At 29.2% G+C, this 17017-nt stretch overlaps 1 protein-coding gene and 1 pseudogene across 1 annotated transcript in view; both read right to left on the reverse strand.

Annotated features, from left to right (window-relative positions):
* The window catches only part of LOC149880836 (uncharacterized), a 331517-nt pseudogene that overhangs the window by 116639 nt on the left and 197861 nt on the right, over nucleotides 1–17017 (reverse strand).
* The window catches only part of LOC145193654 (uncharacterized), a 36867-nt gene continuing 22612 nt past the window's right edge, over nucleotides 2763–17017 (reverse strand). The window contains exons 27-50 of the mRNA XM_090069428.1: nucleotides 16217–16542; nucleotides 15809–16005; nucleotides 15555–15679; nucleotides 14837–15091; nucleotides 14485–14680; nucleotides 14171–14342; nucleotides 13850–13978; nucleotides 12978–13388; nucleotides 12625–12753; nucleotides 12239–12475; nucleotides 11918–12130; nucleotides 11381–11552; nucleotides 10927–11159; nucleotides 10361–10522; nucleotides 10065–10220; nucleotides 9652–9804; nucleotides 9367–9528; nucleotides 8983–9119; nucleotides 8320–8378; nucleotides 8055–8188; nucleotides 7796–7909; nucleotides 7624–7693; nucleotides 3243–3364; nucleotides 2763–3116 (exon numbers count right to left, since the gene is read on the reverse strand). Coding sequence (XP_089925554.1) covers nucleotides 2875–3116; nucleotides 3243–3364; nucleotides 7624–7693; nucleotides 7796–7909; nucleotides 8055–8188; nucleotides 8320–8378; nucleotides 8983–9119; nucleotides 9367–9528; nucleotides 9652–9804; nucleotides 10065–10220; nucleotides 10361–10522; nucleotides 10927–11159; nucleotides 11381–11552; nucleotides 11918–12130; nucleotides 12239–12475; nucleotides 12625–12753; nucleotides 12978–13388; nucleotides 13850–13978; nucleotides 14171–14342; nucleotides 14485–14680; nucleotides 14837–15091; nucleotides 15555–15679; nucleotides 15809–16005; nucleotides 16217–16542 — 4306 coding nt within the window. The 3' untranslated portion in view covers nucleotides 2763–2874. The remainder of the gene's footprint in view (nucleotides 3117–3242; nucleotides 3365–7623; nucleotides 7694–7795; nucleotides 7910–8054; nucleotides 8189–8319; nucleotides 8379–8982; nucleotides 9120–9366; nucleotides 9529–9651; nucleotides 9805–10064; nucleotides 10221–10360; nucleotides 10523–10926; nucleotides 11160–11380; nucleotides 11553–11917; nucleotides 12131–12238; nucleotides 12476–12624; nucleotides 12754–12977; nucleotides 13389–13849; nucleotides 13979–14170; nucleotides 14343–14484; nucleotides 14681–14836; nucleotides 15092–15554; nucleotides 15680–15808; nucleotides 16006–16216; nucleotides 16543–17017) is intronic.

Consider the following 17017-nt stretch of genomic DNA (forward strand, 5'->3'; position numbering starts at 1 on the left):
AGAAATGCATATATTTTAATAAAGAGGAGACTTCTTGTGGTCCTTTTAAGCGTTGGAACAAAGATGGAATCTTTCAAGTTAATGAATAAACTGCTGACATAACTAATCATCTACAAGCTTTAAAGGTATGAATAATATTAGAGTATTATTTGCTTTTTTATTAAAAGAAACAGGATTTCTTACTCCATAGGTGGAAAATCTAACGTTACTGTTTTATAGCTACTACCGACAAACCAGTGGAACGAAAAAACCTTGATTGAAAGCTGACTACAAGCTTATCTTTTACGCTATGACTCATTATGTGCGTACCATCATTTTTCTTTTGGTATTGGCTGGAAGCAGCCAAACAAAAATTAGATCCATCCCTTTGAACACCCTTGCTGCTTATAATGAAAAGAACTTATCACTTCCTGTTGGAGAGCATTTCTACAGATAACAATTTAGACATGTTAGAACCAGCTCCAACACCAATAAAGTCTTGCTTTCCTGCTGATGACATATATGTTCCAGATAGAACAATCATTTCAGATGAAACTATCAAAGAATCAAAAAATGCAGCTAGCTCTTTGTGTGAAGCATTTAGAGCAAGTCCACTGTCCTTTAAGATAAAGCAAGTTCACCAGCAGCTGATGACAATTTTAAAGCCAAGTGAATATGTGACAACTCAACAAACTCGATCATTATTCTGTAGGCAAGTAAATGAACTTGTATATTTACAAATACCCAAAGTATTTATGCTAAAAAATGTGACTTTTTTCTTTTCTTGGGACTTGAGATAAATATTTAGCAATTTCCTTTATTCTTTAAGTGTAATTTTTTAGATGGAGTAAGCAAAAAAGAACGGGAAGGTTGGCAACCACTTTTTGTGAAGAGGTTAACTTAACTGATGATGTGATTGATGAAACTGTTGATATGAAAGATGCACCTGAAAACGAAGAAGATGATTTAAACAACGATATTCAGTTGATTGCAAAGGAGTTAGCAGCTGATTTTCAAATTGGTGATCGGATTATTGTTTCATACTTTATGCAATGGTATCCTGCAATAATTAAAAATGTAAGAAACTTTAACACTATAATATTGTATTTTTGTGTATTGAGATCTATTACAAAATTATTGGTTTATTAACCATATTAACTAATTTCAAGGAATATTTAGGAAGCAGCAATGATTAGACGTTACTTTACCTCAACCATTAGGTCAATGATGATGGTGTATATGTTTCTTGTATGGAATTGTCTGTTACACCTGGAAAGAACTGCTTCAAGTGGCCAACCAAAGAAAATACTCTCCAATGTTTGTCTCTTGACGTTGTTTGTAAGATTGATGCACCAACACCAACTAATCAAAGAGGAGATTATTCACTCTCAAAAGATGATATTGACAACGTGGAGATTCAGATCGGCCATTAATAAATTTATTATATATTTTTCTTAATTCTTAGAAAACTGTATTTCCCATCAGTTTTAAACGGAAAAAACGATCTTGAAGTTTAATGGTTCTTTCTTTCATTGATAAAGTTAAAAAAAAATTTTTTTTTCAAGTTCTCTTGTACAGTTTCTTTATAAAAAAGTATTATGTTAAAATTTTTAATAGCAGTACTATTAATAAGGCTGTAAAGTAGCCGTTGCTAAGTATATCTATACCGTTGCTAGGGTATTTTTTTAGTTAAAAAATTGGCAAAATAAGGCTACTTCAAGGACTTCTGTAGGCTTTTTATCACCCGTGCACATAGATTTTTTTCAGATATTTAAAGATGCATATTTAAGTAAAATAACTTATACTGTTCATGGTGGACCTAAGGCCACGGTTGTTATGGGTAATCTATCAAAGCGCGTTGAACGCAAAAAGTGATTTTTGGCAGGTTACTTCTTCCCAGGTCCTTGCATGCACATGGTTTTTGTTCCAAAAAGTCAATTTATGTCTTAGTGTCTTTCAAAAACACCTAAAAAAAACTATGTACAAGTATTGGCCTTAAGAGGCATTAGAGCTCAAAGTTAGGGTAAAATTTCAAATGTTGTGGTTTCGGACCACGATTTCTAGACAATTGAAAATGTAATCTTGTTGAATTTTTACTTTTACTGTAGAAATCTACCCAAATTAGTAAAAAAATTAAAAAGAAGTGTTTCTGTCATATTCATGCTGCTAAAACTACTCCTCAAAGTAGCAATTGCACTCAATACGCAAAATTTTCTCAAAACGGGCCGAATTTTGGGACCCAATATCTCCGAAACTAATAAAAATTTTAGAAAAAAAAATTACCAGTGGCCTACTTTCATTGTCTTTTACAAAATATCTAAAAATGAGTGCAATTTGAAGACATCACTTCCAAAATTTGCTTATATGCCTACATTTCTCAGACATTGGCTCTTAAAATAACTGCCATTTCCCCCCCTTTTTTTTTTGAACTATTACCGTTTGAGCTTTTTGGTGTCATAACAGTTGGGTTATCCCGGTTAAATCAATATAAAAGATGACTTGATTAAACTTCAAGATAAAAACCTGTTTCGTCTAATGCTACTGCAAAATTTCTGGTGAAATAAAGACGTTAAAATATATCGATTTAAATGTCTTTATTTCACCAAGACTTTTGTTTCAGACTCAATTTGTGAGCAACGAAAACCAGCCTTATAAAAATGTAATCCTTATTAAGAAAGATCTCAGACTAAGTCGGAGGGAATCAATTAAGAGAGATCTCAGAGCAAGTCGGAGGAAATTAATTTACAGAGATCTCAGAGCAAGTCGGAGGGAATCAACTAAGACAGTTTAAGGAAGTTCTTTTCTTTTTACATTTTATTAAAATACTTCAACTGAAAAACAAAAAATTATTTTACTTATTATTTTAATTATTTTAATTTATTTAAAAATGCCATTTTAGTCCGTTTTTTTGTCGTTTTTCTTTTCAAGGTTCTTACACAACGGCATCGGTGAATCTTCTTCAAAGCTTATCCCGTCATTTAAACAACCTAGTTTTTCAGATGATTCTGAAGATACATATCGAATTAGTGCGACGGAATTTTTCTTGTTGCTCAATTTTGAAGGGGATAGTTCTAGATATTTCTCGTCGTCATACATTAAGTCTTTATTGACATCATTGTATATTCGCTTTTGGCGTTCTGATAAATAAAATTACAGAAGATTAATTTTCAAATTAAAAGAAATAAATACAAAAGAAACATCAAAATAACCAACAAATAATAGTAAAGCCATATTAAATGAAAACTGGTGACAATAGTGATTACTTTTTAGTGAATATAGAACTATCACAACAACAACAATTGCAGATAATGAAATTAGAACAATCATCAAGGTTTTGGACTTGATTGGTGTTTGACATCGATCACCAGTATACATCTTTAAGCATCTAAACGAAATTATACAAAATATAAACTTATGCAAATAAATTTCACATTAGTCACTAAGTTTAATTTGTAAAGTCGATTACTTCAAAAATTTTAGTTACATGTTATTAACGACTAATAAGAAAACTCAACTATGAAGGGGACGAAACATTTGATGTACGCCCAATATATATATATATATATATATATATATATATATATATATATATATATATATATATATATATATATATATATATATATAGAGAGAGAGAGAGAGAGAGAGAGAGAGAGAGAGAGAGTCCTGTGATTGTCCATTGGGTTGGATTGTCTAGAGATAAATCCAAAGCAATGTTGCTAAGATGTGTTGAATGAGTACTGAAATGAACCTAAAGTAGCAAACCATGTTATTAAAAAATTTTGCTTCGTTTATTACACAGGCCTGCAAAATGAGAGTCATAACTTCCTCTCTGGAATTTGATAGCTGATTCTAGGGTATTTTGGTGCGCTGATTACGAATATGTACTTAGTTTTTCTCTATCACCACCAGATTTTTCAAAAAAGGCACAGATAGAAAATAGCAAAAAAACAGAAGATTTCACATAAAAAAATATATATTTAAAACAGAACATTATTTTTAACTTAAAAAACTACTAAAATATAATAACAACTTAACACTAGTCTAAATAACATTTAAATTTCATTTGTGGAACCTGGTCCTTTTCTCCTGGAAGCTTCGGTTGTGCGATTTTCGCTTAAATTTCCGGTTTGGATCGTCGCGCTTCAATAACCAACAATAGTCTGCCATCATGTTGGTATTCCATCTTCCTTGATACCAGACTTCAAGCTCTTTCAAATCTTGGTGAAATCTTTCGCCTTGTTCTTCGCTAACGGCTCCTAGATTTTCTGGGAAGTAATCAATATGAGAATTTAAGAAATGAAGTTTAATGCTCATATTACAACCCATTACACCCAAATTGGAAATCATTTTGGCCACTATTTCTTTATAGTCGGAGCTTTTATTGTTCCCCAAAAATTTTGTCACCACTTCCTTAAATGACTGCCATGCTTGCAACTCGATATCATTAAGTTTTTCATCAAACTTTTCATCCGACATTAATTTCCTAATATCAGGGCCCACGAAAATTCCTTCTTTTATCTTAGCTTCTGATAAAGATGGAAAAACTGAATGCAGATATTTGAAGCCTTCCCCCTCTTTATTTAAAGCCTTCACAAATTGCTTCATTATACCCAATTTGATGTGCAATGGTGGCAGTAAAACTTTTTCTCTGGGAACCAAACTCTGTTTAAGTACGTTTTTGAATCCTGGGGTTAGTTCAGTTCTTGGAGTCCATTCCTTTTTGGTTCAATGATATTGTTTATCCCGGCTATCCCACGCGCAAAGAAAGCACGGGTATTTTGTATAACCACCTTGTTGGCCTAGTAGCATGCTTATGATTTTCAAATCTCCACACAACATCCGACCGTGTTGCTCATAAGCTATATTAGTCAAAAGCTTTTCCAAATTTTCATAACATTCCTTTAAATGGACAGAATGTGCAACAGGTAACGAGGCATATGTATTCCCATTATGCAGAAGAACTGCTTTCAAACTTCTTTTTGAGGAGTCAATAAACAATCTCCACTCGTTAGGATCGTATTCAATGTCGTACATTTTCGTCAAGCCTGGAATATCTTTACAGAACACTAAATCTTCATCTTCAGCGAAGAATGGAAGAAAATCTTTTTCTCTGTGACGGTACCATGAAAATGAAGTACCAGGTGCCTGCATATTTCTTTCTTTTAATCGTGATCCGAGGAGTTCCGCTGCATCTTTGGGAAGATTCAAATCTCTTGTCAAGTCGTTTAAATGTGACTGTGAAAAGAGCTGACAAGCGTCAGAATCTCCATGAAATTCAGGATCAGATTGGTGTACATCCTCTTCCTCTATATCACAGTCAGAATTTTCAATTTGTAGAGCTGGAACCGGGGGCTGCACCATTTTTGAATCGCCAAATATTGCAGGCGTAACTGATGACACGTTTGGATAGTTTATGTCCCTTTTATTTTTTGAATTGTATCCAGTTATGTCACAACAACAAAAGTAGCAATCTTTAACATGGTCGTTAGGCTCTCTCCATAGCACAGGCGAAACGATTTTGAAGCTATTTTTCTGTCCTTTTGACCACTTGCGAAGTTCTAATAAACAAGTCGTACAAATTTTATGAGGTGCCCAAGTTTTGTCTTGGTTACTTAAAACGAGTCCAAAATAACTTTTATAAATATTTTTTACAAAGTCTGTAATACTGTTTCGTTGTTTTATCACCATAAATTTCCCGCAAATATAACAGAAACAATTAGGAGAGTTTAAACAACTTCGCGATGCCATTTTAAAGTTTATGTTGCAAGATGCGCACTTCAACTGTTAAATTTCTAAATCAGTGCGGGTACTTATACAAAAATCCTTTGGTTTATCTTAATTACACCCTTTTCTAATAATATTCACAACAATTAGTTAATATTACCAAATCATTATGTAATAATGAGCTCATTACTAAATTAAGCCAAAATGACCCGTTTTTGACATGTTTAATGCGAATTACTAATACTTATTATGTAGTCATTAACAAATTACTAATTGGCGTTAATTTCTATGTTCCCTTACACTAATTATATGAAATAAAAATTGAGCTGAAGTAAATTAATAACGTTTTAGACATTTCAAAAGGTAGGCGCTCAAACATTTTAAAGCAAAATCTTAAATATTCCATATCAAAAAATCCTGACGTGATGGATTTTTTTAATTATTTTTCTCGTAATCAGCACATCAGAAACTATAAAAAAACGTTACTCAGATTTTAAAGAGGAAAACCATTGCAGGCCTGTGTTATCAAAGTATTGGAGTTGGAATTTGACATTATTCTGCTAAGAAAGAAACTGTGGAAAACTTAAGAACACTGTTGATCTCAAAACGTAAAACTATAAATAAATTGTTTGTATAAAAGAAAATTTACTTATTCAATCATAAGACAAATTTTAAAAGTTAAATTTTAGGTTTAAAAGCAGTAGAACAGGTCCTCTCCAAATTTATGAAAGAAACATAGGTTCGAAACATTCATTTAGGTGACACTTTGACATCGTCAACCGGTGGTGACTCCATTATGAATACAGGTTGGAAAGAAGCCAACCAGGAAAACTTTTTTAAGACAAACTTTCAATAATATCAAGAGAAAGCATAATCTGTCAGATTGTCGAAAAAAATTTGGTAGGTTGGGGGGTGGAAACAGAATTTCCAAGAAATAAAGATATGGTTATACGCTCTTGATGATTACCACAGTAAAAAAATGTGGAGTTTAAATCAAAGAAAATAGTTGGAAATAAAAAATCATGCACATTGTAATTAAAGATCTAGTGTATGTAAAAGATCCAAAGACACTTGTTGATCATGTTTGTACTGTTAGGGACAAGAGGGGGATAAAGTTATTATTCTTGTAGGGATCTTGTCATGGATCCTTGAAAGTTGTAATAAATGTTTTGAACATGGAAATTTATAAGTTTTTTATGTAATAAGCATACAAAATTATTTAGTATTTAGTTTTTTATTTTAATTTAAGAAATTGGGAGTTATGAGATTACTTTCAACCAAATTTTTTAATGGAGTGGAAAGGTCACAGATTGAAAATCACCTTGTCAATTTTTTTAAGCATATCTAGGATATCATTAGAAGTATTTGCTGAGCAATCTTCTAAATCTATTCATCATAACATGATAAAAACTCTGAGTAGATTCTTAACTTCTGAGTCTAAATTGAAGTCTTTCTGAGAAAAGCAGTATTATGATACTCAAGCAATAGAATTTTGATGACCTTAATTCTAATAGATAATAAGATAAATTTTTGTCATAAATTTACATGCATTTTCTACATTATAATTAAATGTTATGAGTTTTTGTTTCTTGTTTTAGAAAGAAGAATTTTCCAAAAAATATCCTAGATGGTTTTTTTTCAGGGTTGGGTGACAAATTTGCCTCAATCCCCTAAAAAGTTAGTTTTCTTATCAGGATGCACGTAAGTCTTTTTTTCATAGTTGAATCGAATTTATAGTCTTTACTGACATGCAAAGTAATCAACTTTTCAAACTAAATGTACATTTGAATCTATTAGTTAACATTTGTTATAACTTTTACTTAATAGTATATTATTAATTACTCAATTCACTATTAATGTCTTTATATTTAAATAGTTCCACTTTACAAATTTCCAATAAAAGTAAATATATTATACCTGCAACTTGGACCTGTTTCTTCCCATTGGCAAGTTCCACCATTCAAACAAAAATCAGATGAACAAAAACCTTTGGAAATTTGAGGGGAAAAGATAAAATTATAAGGTCAAAGTATAAGATAAAAAATGTATGTGTGTGTGTGTGTGTATAAAAATGTTATTAAAAACCTACCGATACATTTTAAACCATCATCACTTTTTACTTTACCACCTGTACACTTGCATTCAGGTTTATTGTTGTAGCTACATACTTGTTCACTTGGGCAACTAACGTGTTTGCAGCGGTCTAAATTAAAAAACCAATAAATACTTGAATTCAAAATTTTCACTTGAAAGTGAGGTTTATTTGAAAAAAAATTCAAGCAATTTATTCTCTAAACAAACAGTTTTTCTTTTACTGAATATTACAAATATTAACATTTGCATAAAACCTGTTATCAAGCTTTCTGAATCAACGGCGAGTCCATACAATTGTCCTGAATTAACTGCATCATCAAGCAAGGAAAGAGGGTCTTTAGCTGATGGCTCAATACTTAATGTTAAGTTTGCAACAACACTGCCAGCACTAAAAAGGCACAATTTTAATAATAGTTCCATTAAATAATATAATTTTAATCTGATCATAGTTTATCTTTACATAAATGAGGTAGAGCATTAGTATTTTGAATATAGGCATTTTATAGCTTTTTTTTTTACCTTAGACTAGTGATATTTACAAACACCAAGTAGTTAGTGCTTGAGTACACGCCAAATACCTAATAAAAAGTTCATTTGATATTTAGGAAGAAGAATTGGAGTACAATTGAAGTTCTAATAATAATAAAAATAATATAAAAATGATATAAAAATAGGATAAAAAAAGGTGTATATCACTAAAATTTTAAGACTAAAAGAAAGACATGCAGTAGTTAAATTGAAGCTAATTAATAGCTGTTAATTCTGGTGGCAAATTTAAATCTCTACAAAAAATGATTATCTTTTTATATTTTTATTGAACTTATTTTAAAACATCCTTTCAAACAAACTCTTGCTAGTATAAAATTTCTGCCAACTTGACATATGGGAAAATGCCAACCAGACAATCAAGCCAAGTTGATTGGCTGGCATTTTCTAAAAGCTGATTTACTTCTATGACTTAACAAAATTCATCTTATTCTTTTAAAAACAGCTTTTCAAGACAGAAATACTCAAATTGAAATAATGATAAAAAATTATATATTGAAAAAGATTTTAACATAATTCAGAATAATCCAAACCTTAATTTATCTTTACTTTTTAGTTTAAAAATAAAACAAATTTTTAAAACTCTGCACGAAGTTTTAGTTTTCTTATATTATTTTGGCAATAAAACTTTCATACCGCATTGATTATTTTATGCGCTACACGTCTGTACTCAATTGAATCTTGGTTGTTTAATTCATCACTCCAGGTAAATGAGGTAAACGCCACTTGAAGTTCATAGAGTTTCAAACGGGATAAATTTCCTTTATTATATTCTAAATGGAAATGATAAAAAAGAAACTTCGACAATGATATGCATATTTTGACCTGCATATTTTTTACCGTTCTGAATTTAGTACTGATTAAATTTACTAGAAAGGCCTTTAAAAGGCCTTTCGTATCTTTATAAAATCCTATTGGACATGGCTCACATGTATTATTAGCAAGATGTTTTCTTTCCTCACATGGAACTAGTGCCTTTAAAAGAAAAATTAAATTTACTAAAAATTTACTTCAACCAACCTATACATTCATTAATATTTGTAGAAGCTAACTGCCTCGTGGTAAATCCTTTAGGGCATTTTGAACAAGTCGTTGTTGTTGTATCACTTCTATAATAACCAATTGCACATTCCATACAATTGAACTCATTTTTTGAAATCTCTCTTCCGAGTTCACATTTAGCTAGCAAAATAAGTTCTATTAGTAAAATCAATTCCACTATGAGTTATACTCATAACTTTTATCACTTACTTTTATTAATACAAGACCTGCATCAGAGTCTTAAGTAAGGAATAAACAAGCTACCTTTACAGGCCGAGCTAGTTGCACCATCTTGGTATGTTGTTTGACCGTATGGACAAGGTATGCATGCCATTTGATTTGTTTGGTTTCTATAGTAACCTAACCCACAAGGCTTACATTCAGAATTAATCATTTGATAACCAGGATCACATTTTTCTTAAAACATAAAAAGAAATGTTTTTAATAAAAGAAAAAGAGAAAATGAAATAACTAAGGTAAGCAAAAAGCCATCAAAATTTCAGTTCATTTCACTAAACCTTTGGGCAATATATGGAGGTGATGCAACAGGCAGGATGTGGTTACCAAAAAGAGTTTAACACAAATTTATAGAACAGAAACGTTTTATCTGTAATAGTTATATTTAGGTAGTACCAATAAAACGTAATTATACTAAAATTCAGGTAACAAAATCATACTCAAACATAAAGCACTTCTATTGGCAGCTTTCTCATATGTTGAAGAACCCAGTGGACAAGGTTTACATTCTTCAAATCCTTTCGTATCTTTATAAAATCCAATTGGACATGGCTCACATGTATTACTAACCAGATGTTTTCCTTCCTCACATGGCACTAGTGTTAACAAAAAATAAAGCAGCTAAAAAGTCAAATAACAAAAACATACAACTTTATCTAAAAAGAAAAAGATCTTTTAATTCCAAGTAAATGTTTAAAAAAGTTAAATTCCAAATGAATTTTCATTTCTTAAATACATTTGCAGGACTCCTCTTCAGTTGAACCAACACTAGTTGTAATGTAAAATTCAGGACATCTTTTGCATTCTTCTGATCCTGCTTCTTTTGAGTATGATCCAATTGGACACTTTTCACAGGTTTCACTTGAATTATTTTTAAATGTACCAGCAGGACATTGAACTAAAAGAAAGCACTACTTTTTTAAAAATAGATTTGATGAAACTTTTTTAAACTTAGCAGTGATAAAGAGACTTTTAGCATCTGAGATTCACAAAAAATTAAGTCTAGAAAAAAATGCTATTAAAGTGTTATACTTTCGAAGAACTCTTTAACGGCTTTATAGCTATCGGAAAATCAACTGATACTTTTACTTTGTTACTTTTTAATTTTATTATTTATTTACTTTAGAAAGGAGAGGAATTCTTCTGGAAAAATTGATCCCAAAATTTCCAAAATTAAGATCTAAATAATTATGACCCTAATTAGATAATTATGACTAAAATTAAATAATTATGACCATAATTAAAGTCTGAAGAAAATTTACAAATATAAATACAAAATAAGCAATTATCCTGTTGACATACCGCATATTTCATTTTTTAAAACACTTCCATTTGAGCATGCCCTTTTTGTATCTACATTTATCTGCTCAGAACTGATTTCAAGATTACTGACATTCACAGTTATGTTAAAAGATTTTGTTTTAATGCCATTTTGGATGTTAGCAATATTATCTTCATTTTCAGAATCAAATGAGATATCAAGATTGTAGTTGTTTTCACTTAAATCTCGTCGAAAACGCACAGCACTCTTACAACTGAAAATAAGCTTTGTTTTATAACAATATATTTTCTTAACAGTTGAAACTTGTCAATAAATTGAGACTGTTATCATAAAATACAAAAACAAACAGTTTATAATAAAACAATAAAATTTATTTCTTATTTTAAATAAACAATAAAATATAAATAGTTCAACAAAAAAAAAGTTCTCAACTTACATGTCAAAGATAAATGTATTTCAAAATAGTAATACTACCTCACTCTGATGTTTTTAAAATCACATGTTGTTCCACATATTCGCCAAGTCTTTTGTAAACTTCGGATCAAAGCCTTGAAACTGTTTACAAATTCATTCTTAAAGGTTTCATTACAACTTGCAGTTTGGAAAGAAAATAAGTTTGTAGTGACTGTATTTGCAGGTGTTGTTTCTAAAGAAAACTTTGAGTAATGAAGTTTAGTAAATAAGATATAATAAGTATAGTAAATTAAATCTGATGCATAAATATAGTAAAAAAAATAAAAGTATTGTAAATATAATAATAATGATAAATGTAATAAAACAAACATAATAAATATAATAAGTCTAACTAATTTATTGAACTACAATTATACAAAAAATGACATAACTTTAATAAAAAACTTTTAGCTTATACTTTAAAATATTTATGTATTTTATATTTTATCTTTTTATATTTTATTAACTTGAATTCTTTTTACATTAGATTATATTAGTAAAATTACTTTAAAAAAATCTTAAAGTGTTTAACAAATAACAAGTAATAAAAAAACTCACTGGTACACTCAGAAACTAATAAATCTGGATTTTCTGGGTATGTTGGAGGTCCATGACTCCAAGTTCCTTTTCTACCGCATGCATAAAAAGGTGGCTTTGGAACTGCAAGTTCAAACTCTGGTAAACATTTGTAATCACAATAACGACCCCATTTCCAAGTACCACATGCTTCAATTGAATTGTTAGCAGTTTGGAACATGGAACAATTGAAAGCTAAAACAACATAATTTTACCATTTTTAATTTTACTATATTTTGATAAAAAAGAAAGTAAAACATAAAAGTTGCTTTTTCATTAACAACTAATCTTACTGATACTTACGTGAAACATGTATTTCAAAAGTGCAAGATGCAGAATTTTCAAAAGCATCTTTTGCAATATAGGTAACCACATAATCTCCCCAACTGAACAAGTTATTAGGAGCATGAGACCGAATCACTTGAACTACTTCCACATTATCAACAAATACAGGTTCTTCCCAAATAACAATAACATTTAGTTTCTCAGTATAAACTTTCATAGATGTTGGGCACGAAACAACTGTTGGTTGTACTCTGTCTGTTACAGAAAGAAAAAAAATTAAGTCCTTTGAAAATTTAAAATTTAATTTTAGAAAAAGTATTGTTAGCAACAAAAAAAATATTTAATAATTAGTTAAAAAATAGTTAAATTGAACATCTTGCAATTTAGAATACTAAAAACCAAACCTATTTTTATTTCACAGAATGTTCCAGTAAACTCTGAAGGGCATTGATTTCTTCCACAAGTCCATTTTTCAAGCAAACTCACATTTTGACCAGCATCAGCCATTATACCAACCCATGGAATTACAGAATCTAATACAAAAGTTTAAATGGCCATGATATAAAAAATTTCATTTAAATAACAAATCAAGAAAAATTATTATATTTTGAACAAAAAAATTTTTCTATAAACAAAACTCATGAAATATTAGAAGAAATACTATAGTTGTACTATAGTCACTGTAAATTATAATAGTTTTAAAATTACAATGCCTATAATGCCTTAAGTAAAAATAAAATCACTAACAGATTGTTACCATTTAAACTTATTGAGCAGTTTCTAACCAATTCTGCTATTTCCGTAGAATTAAGTACACGATTCCATAATGCTAACTGACTAATATCACCAATGAATCCAGTATCAACAAGCTCCCCTTTAGTAAAAGACTTGCCTATCAGGATTGTTCCAGACCCATTGAAAAAAGTAAGACCAGATAAGTATTCTTTTTTTAATTCAAATATATTTCTTCTGTCAAGCACAACTTTGAGAGTTGATGATTCAGTTGACATAGCTATGAGAATGTGATGCCATAATCCATCATTTGTTTTCTTGTCGAAGTTTACAAAATCAAATATGCCAGGAATTTGAATTCTTATTGATCTTTCATTTATTATCAAGAAGCGATGCATAGTGGTGTTGCACCCTGTCCCAAGGTTAAAAAATACACCTTGAAAAAAAAAAAAAAAAAATTTAGCACACAATACTATTAACATTGAATAGTATAAAAGTACATGGAAATATATAATTAATTAGGTAGAACCCCCCCCCCCTTTTTTTTTTTTTTAAATGTTTTTTTAATAAAAAGTATTTAATGTTAAAAATAAAATATATAGAAATATAAAAGTAGTTTTGTTTTCAAAAATATTGTATTAAAAACTGTTAAAGTTTCAAATGATTATCAAATAGAATATACCTATGAGTAGAAGAAAGGTTTAAAAATATATAACTTTAAAAACTTTTTATCGTAAATTTGTTAATATAAACTTATTAATATAAAGTTATTTATTAATATAAACTTATTTTAAAGTTTTTCTTGCTAAGGGTTTTGTTTTTACAAATCAAGAAAAAAATGAAAACTTTTAAAAGTATAAAAAAATTTTTTTTTAAAAGAAAATAGAAAAAAAAAACCTCTTGAACCAGCAAGATATCGAAACCAAAGTGACAATGAAAATTCCTTTGATAAATTGCCTTTAACACAATGGTTGATGTAAGAACCTGTGCCTCCAGGAAGGGTAATATCAATGTCATCTGGTATTTCTTTATGAAATATTTAAAAAGTTATGAAACAACAGTTTTTACAGCAAAATACCAGTCACAATACTGAAGACAATAAACTCAGATTTTTAAAAACATTTAAAACTATGCATAACCAAAATCTTTAATAGTTTACAAAACAAATAAAATTTAATAAAGAAAAAAACAAAAACAAAAAAAACTGTATAAACATACTTTTCTCACAATGCGCTCCTTTGTGGGTAACAGGACACTGACAAACATATGTGTTAATGAGATCAATACATTTCCCACCATTTAAACAACTTACGTTCTTACAATCATCAATGTTCACTTCACAATTAACGCCAGTAAAACCAGTAGGGCAGGTACACAAATATTGAGCAATCTAAATTAACATACGTTAAAAGATAGATTATTAATACTTTTTCAACTTCAGCTATTTTCTTTAGTTTTATGAAGCCTATTGCTTTTTTTTGTCACTGTTTCCCCTCATGAGTTACTACTTTTAATAACGTAAAATTTCTTACCAAATCAGTGCAATTTCCTCCATTTTTACAAGGTAAAGGATTACATTCATTTATCTCAAATTCGCAATGTTTACCTTCATAACCAAGGGAACAGTTGCAATCAAAACTATTTTTTTCATACCGGTTAGTGCATGTTGAATTATGCATACATGGTTGTGGCTTGCAGTTATCAATAACTTCAGAGCAATTTTTACCTCTATAAAAGCATTTGATTTGTTTAATAGTAAATGTCATAGAAATGCCTGTTGCATAGTTATATAGCTATGATCTCTCAACAGTTGATTAAAATTCTTGATGATCATTAGAACTTAAAGATATACTTCAAAGTTGGCTTCTACAAATGTCAACTCACCTAAAACCAAGTTTACAATAACATATATAACCATTGATGAGATCAGTGCAGTTTAAAGCATTTCCATTGCATGGGTCTGGATCACATTCATTAATATTGATTTCACAATTATAACCTGTATAACCTGGTTGGCAAGCACAGCTATAATTGTTAACTTTATTTGAACAGCTTGCATTATTTTTACAGGGGGATGAAAGACAATTATCTATAAGATTTGAACAATTTTTTCCATCATAACCAGGTATACATTCACAACTGAAATTAAAGTAAACCATATATTTATAAAAAATGTATTGGAGATAACCATGTTACCCTAGACAAAATATACCACATACTCTTTTCTAAATTCAATCAGAATTCATCTACTTCAATGTCTGCTTCAATGTGATTCCATCAGTTATTAAAGCACAATATGAGCTGATTAAAGTTAATAAAAAATAAATTCTTTTTGTATCTTTAAACTGTTTAGGGTTAAAAATAATCTATTTGAGTGAAATACTTTTTAAGCAAAAGCAAGTTCTTTTAGTAATAACAGAATTAACTCAGGAAAATCAATTACAATCTTATGTTTCATCTAAAATTACATTTGATGTTAAATATAACATCACAAATAACATTAAATGACATTACATACAATATTTCATATAACATTACAAAATGCATACATTTTAATATATAAATTTTACACATTATGCACAATTTTATAAGAAGAACTTACAAATAGTCTCCAGCAAGATCTTTACATTTTCCATTATCGCAAGGTTTAGGTCGACATTCATCAGTATCTATTTCACATTGTTTTCCTTCATATCCAAGGTTACATATACATTGGTAATCATTTATCTAAAAATAACACAAATATAATTCTAAAAAAACAAAACATAATATGCTTTACAAAAATAATATATGCTTGTGTTAAACCCTTTAACACTAAACTAAATTCAATAAAATGTTTTGAAATCACTAAATCACCTTATCTACACAAGTACCATTGTTCAAACATGGTTGGCTTTCACACTCATTTACTTCAAACTCACACTTCAGACCAAAATAGCCAGGTTTACAAACACACTGAAACTTATTGATATGGTCTACACAAGAAGAGTTATGAAGGCATGGTGACGGATTACACTCATCTATATTGATTGAACAGTTGGATCCTGTAAAGCCTAAATAACATGCATCAATATTATTTTTATTATTGCTATGACAAATTTACATTTTTAATACTTGTATATTTTTATATCAATTTTTATATTTTAAATTATATTTAATGATAAACATTGTAAGGAATTAACAAATAAATTATTCAACCTTTAGCAACTCTTCTCTATACTTATGCTTCCAGATTTATGGAAGAACAAAAAAGAAGAAACCTACCATCAAGGCACTTGCATTGAAAGGCATTTATCAAATCAGTACATGAACCATTATTTAAGCATGGCTGACCACTGCACTCATCTACATTAACCTCACAGAGAGTTCCATTGAACCCTGGCAGACACTTGCACTCAAAAGCATTAATTTTGTCAACACATGTTGCATTATTAAAACAAGGAGATATAGCACATTCATTAATGTCAATCTCACAACGTTTGCCTTGATAACCGGGAGTACAATTGCATTTAAAATCATTGATCAAATCTTCACAATTTGAGTTATGAAAGCAAGGGTTTGGTTCACATTCATTCTTGTTAATTTCACATCTAGAAAAATATTTTTTGTTTTAAGCTAAATATTTTAATCTTAATTGTTGCAATACAACAATTTAAATAAGAAAAAACACTCATTATGCAAGGGATATATAACTTTCAGAAAACTAGTGGCAAAAACTGCTAAAGAAAAATTTGGTATGAGATTTAAGAAAGTACTGGTAGAATCAAACTTTTTTTAAAATCATTTATTTTTTTAAAAACTATATTGATTTTTTTAACATTATATTGATTTTTTTTAAATTATATTGATTTTTTTAAAATTATATTGATTTCTTAAAATTATATTGATTTTTTTAAAATTATATTGATTTTTTTAAAATTATCTTGATTTTTTTAAAAATTATATTGGTTTTTTTAAAACTATATTGGTTTTTTTTAAAATTATATTGGTTTTTTTTAAATCATATTGATTTTTTTAAAATCATATTGGTTTTTTTTAAATTATATTGTTTTTTTTTAAAACTAT

This window comes from Hydra viridissima, unplaced genomic scaffold, assembly GCF_058129835.1.
Source record: "Hydra viridissima isolate aposymbiotic clone 2 unplaced genomic scaffold, HvirCarnegie_v1 scaffold_12, whole genome shotgun sequence".
In the NCBI taxonomy this organism is placed as follows: Eukaryota; Metazoa; Cnidaria; class Hydrozoa; order Anthoathecata; family Hydridae; genus Hydra; species Hydra viridissima.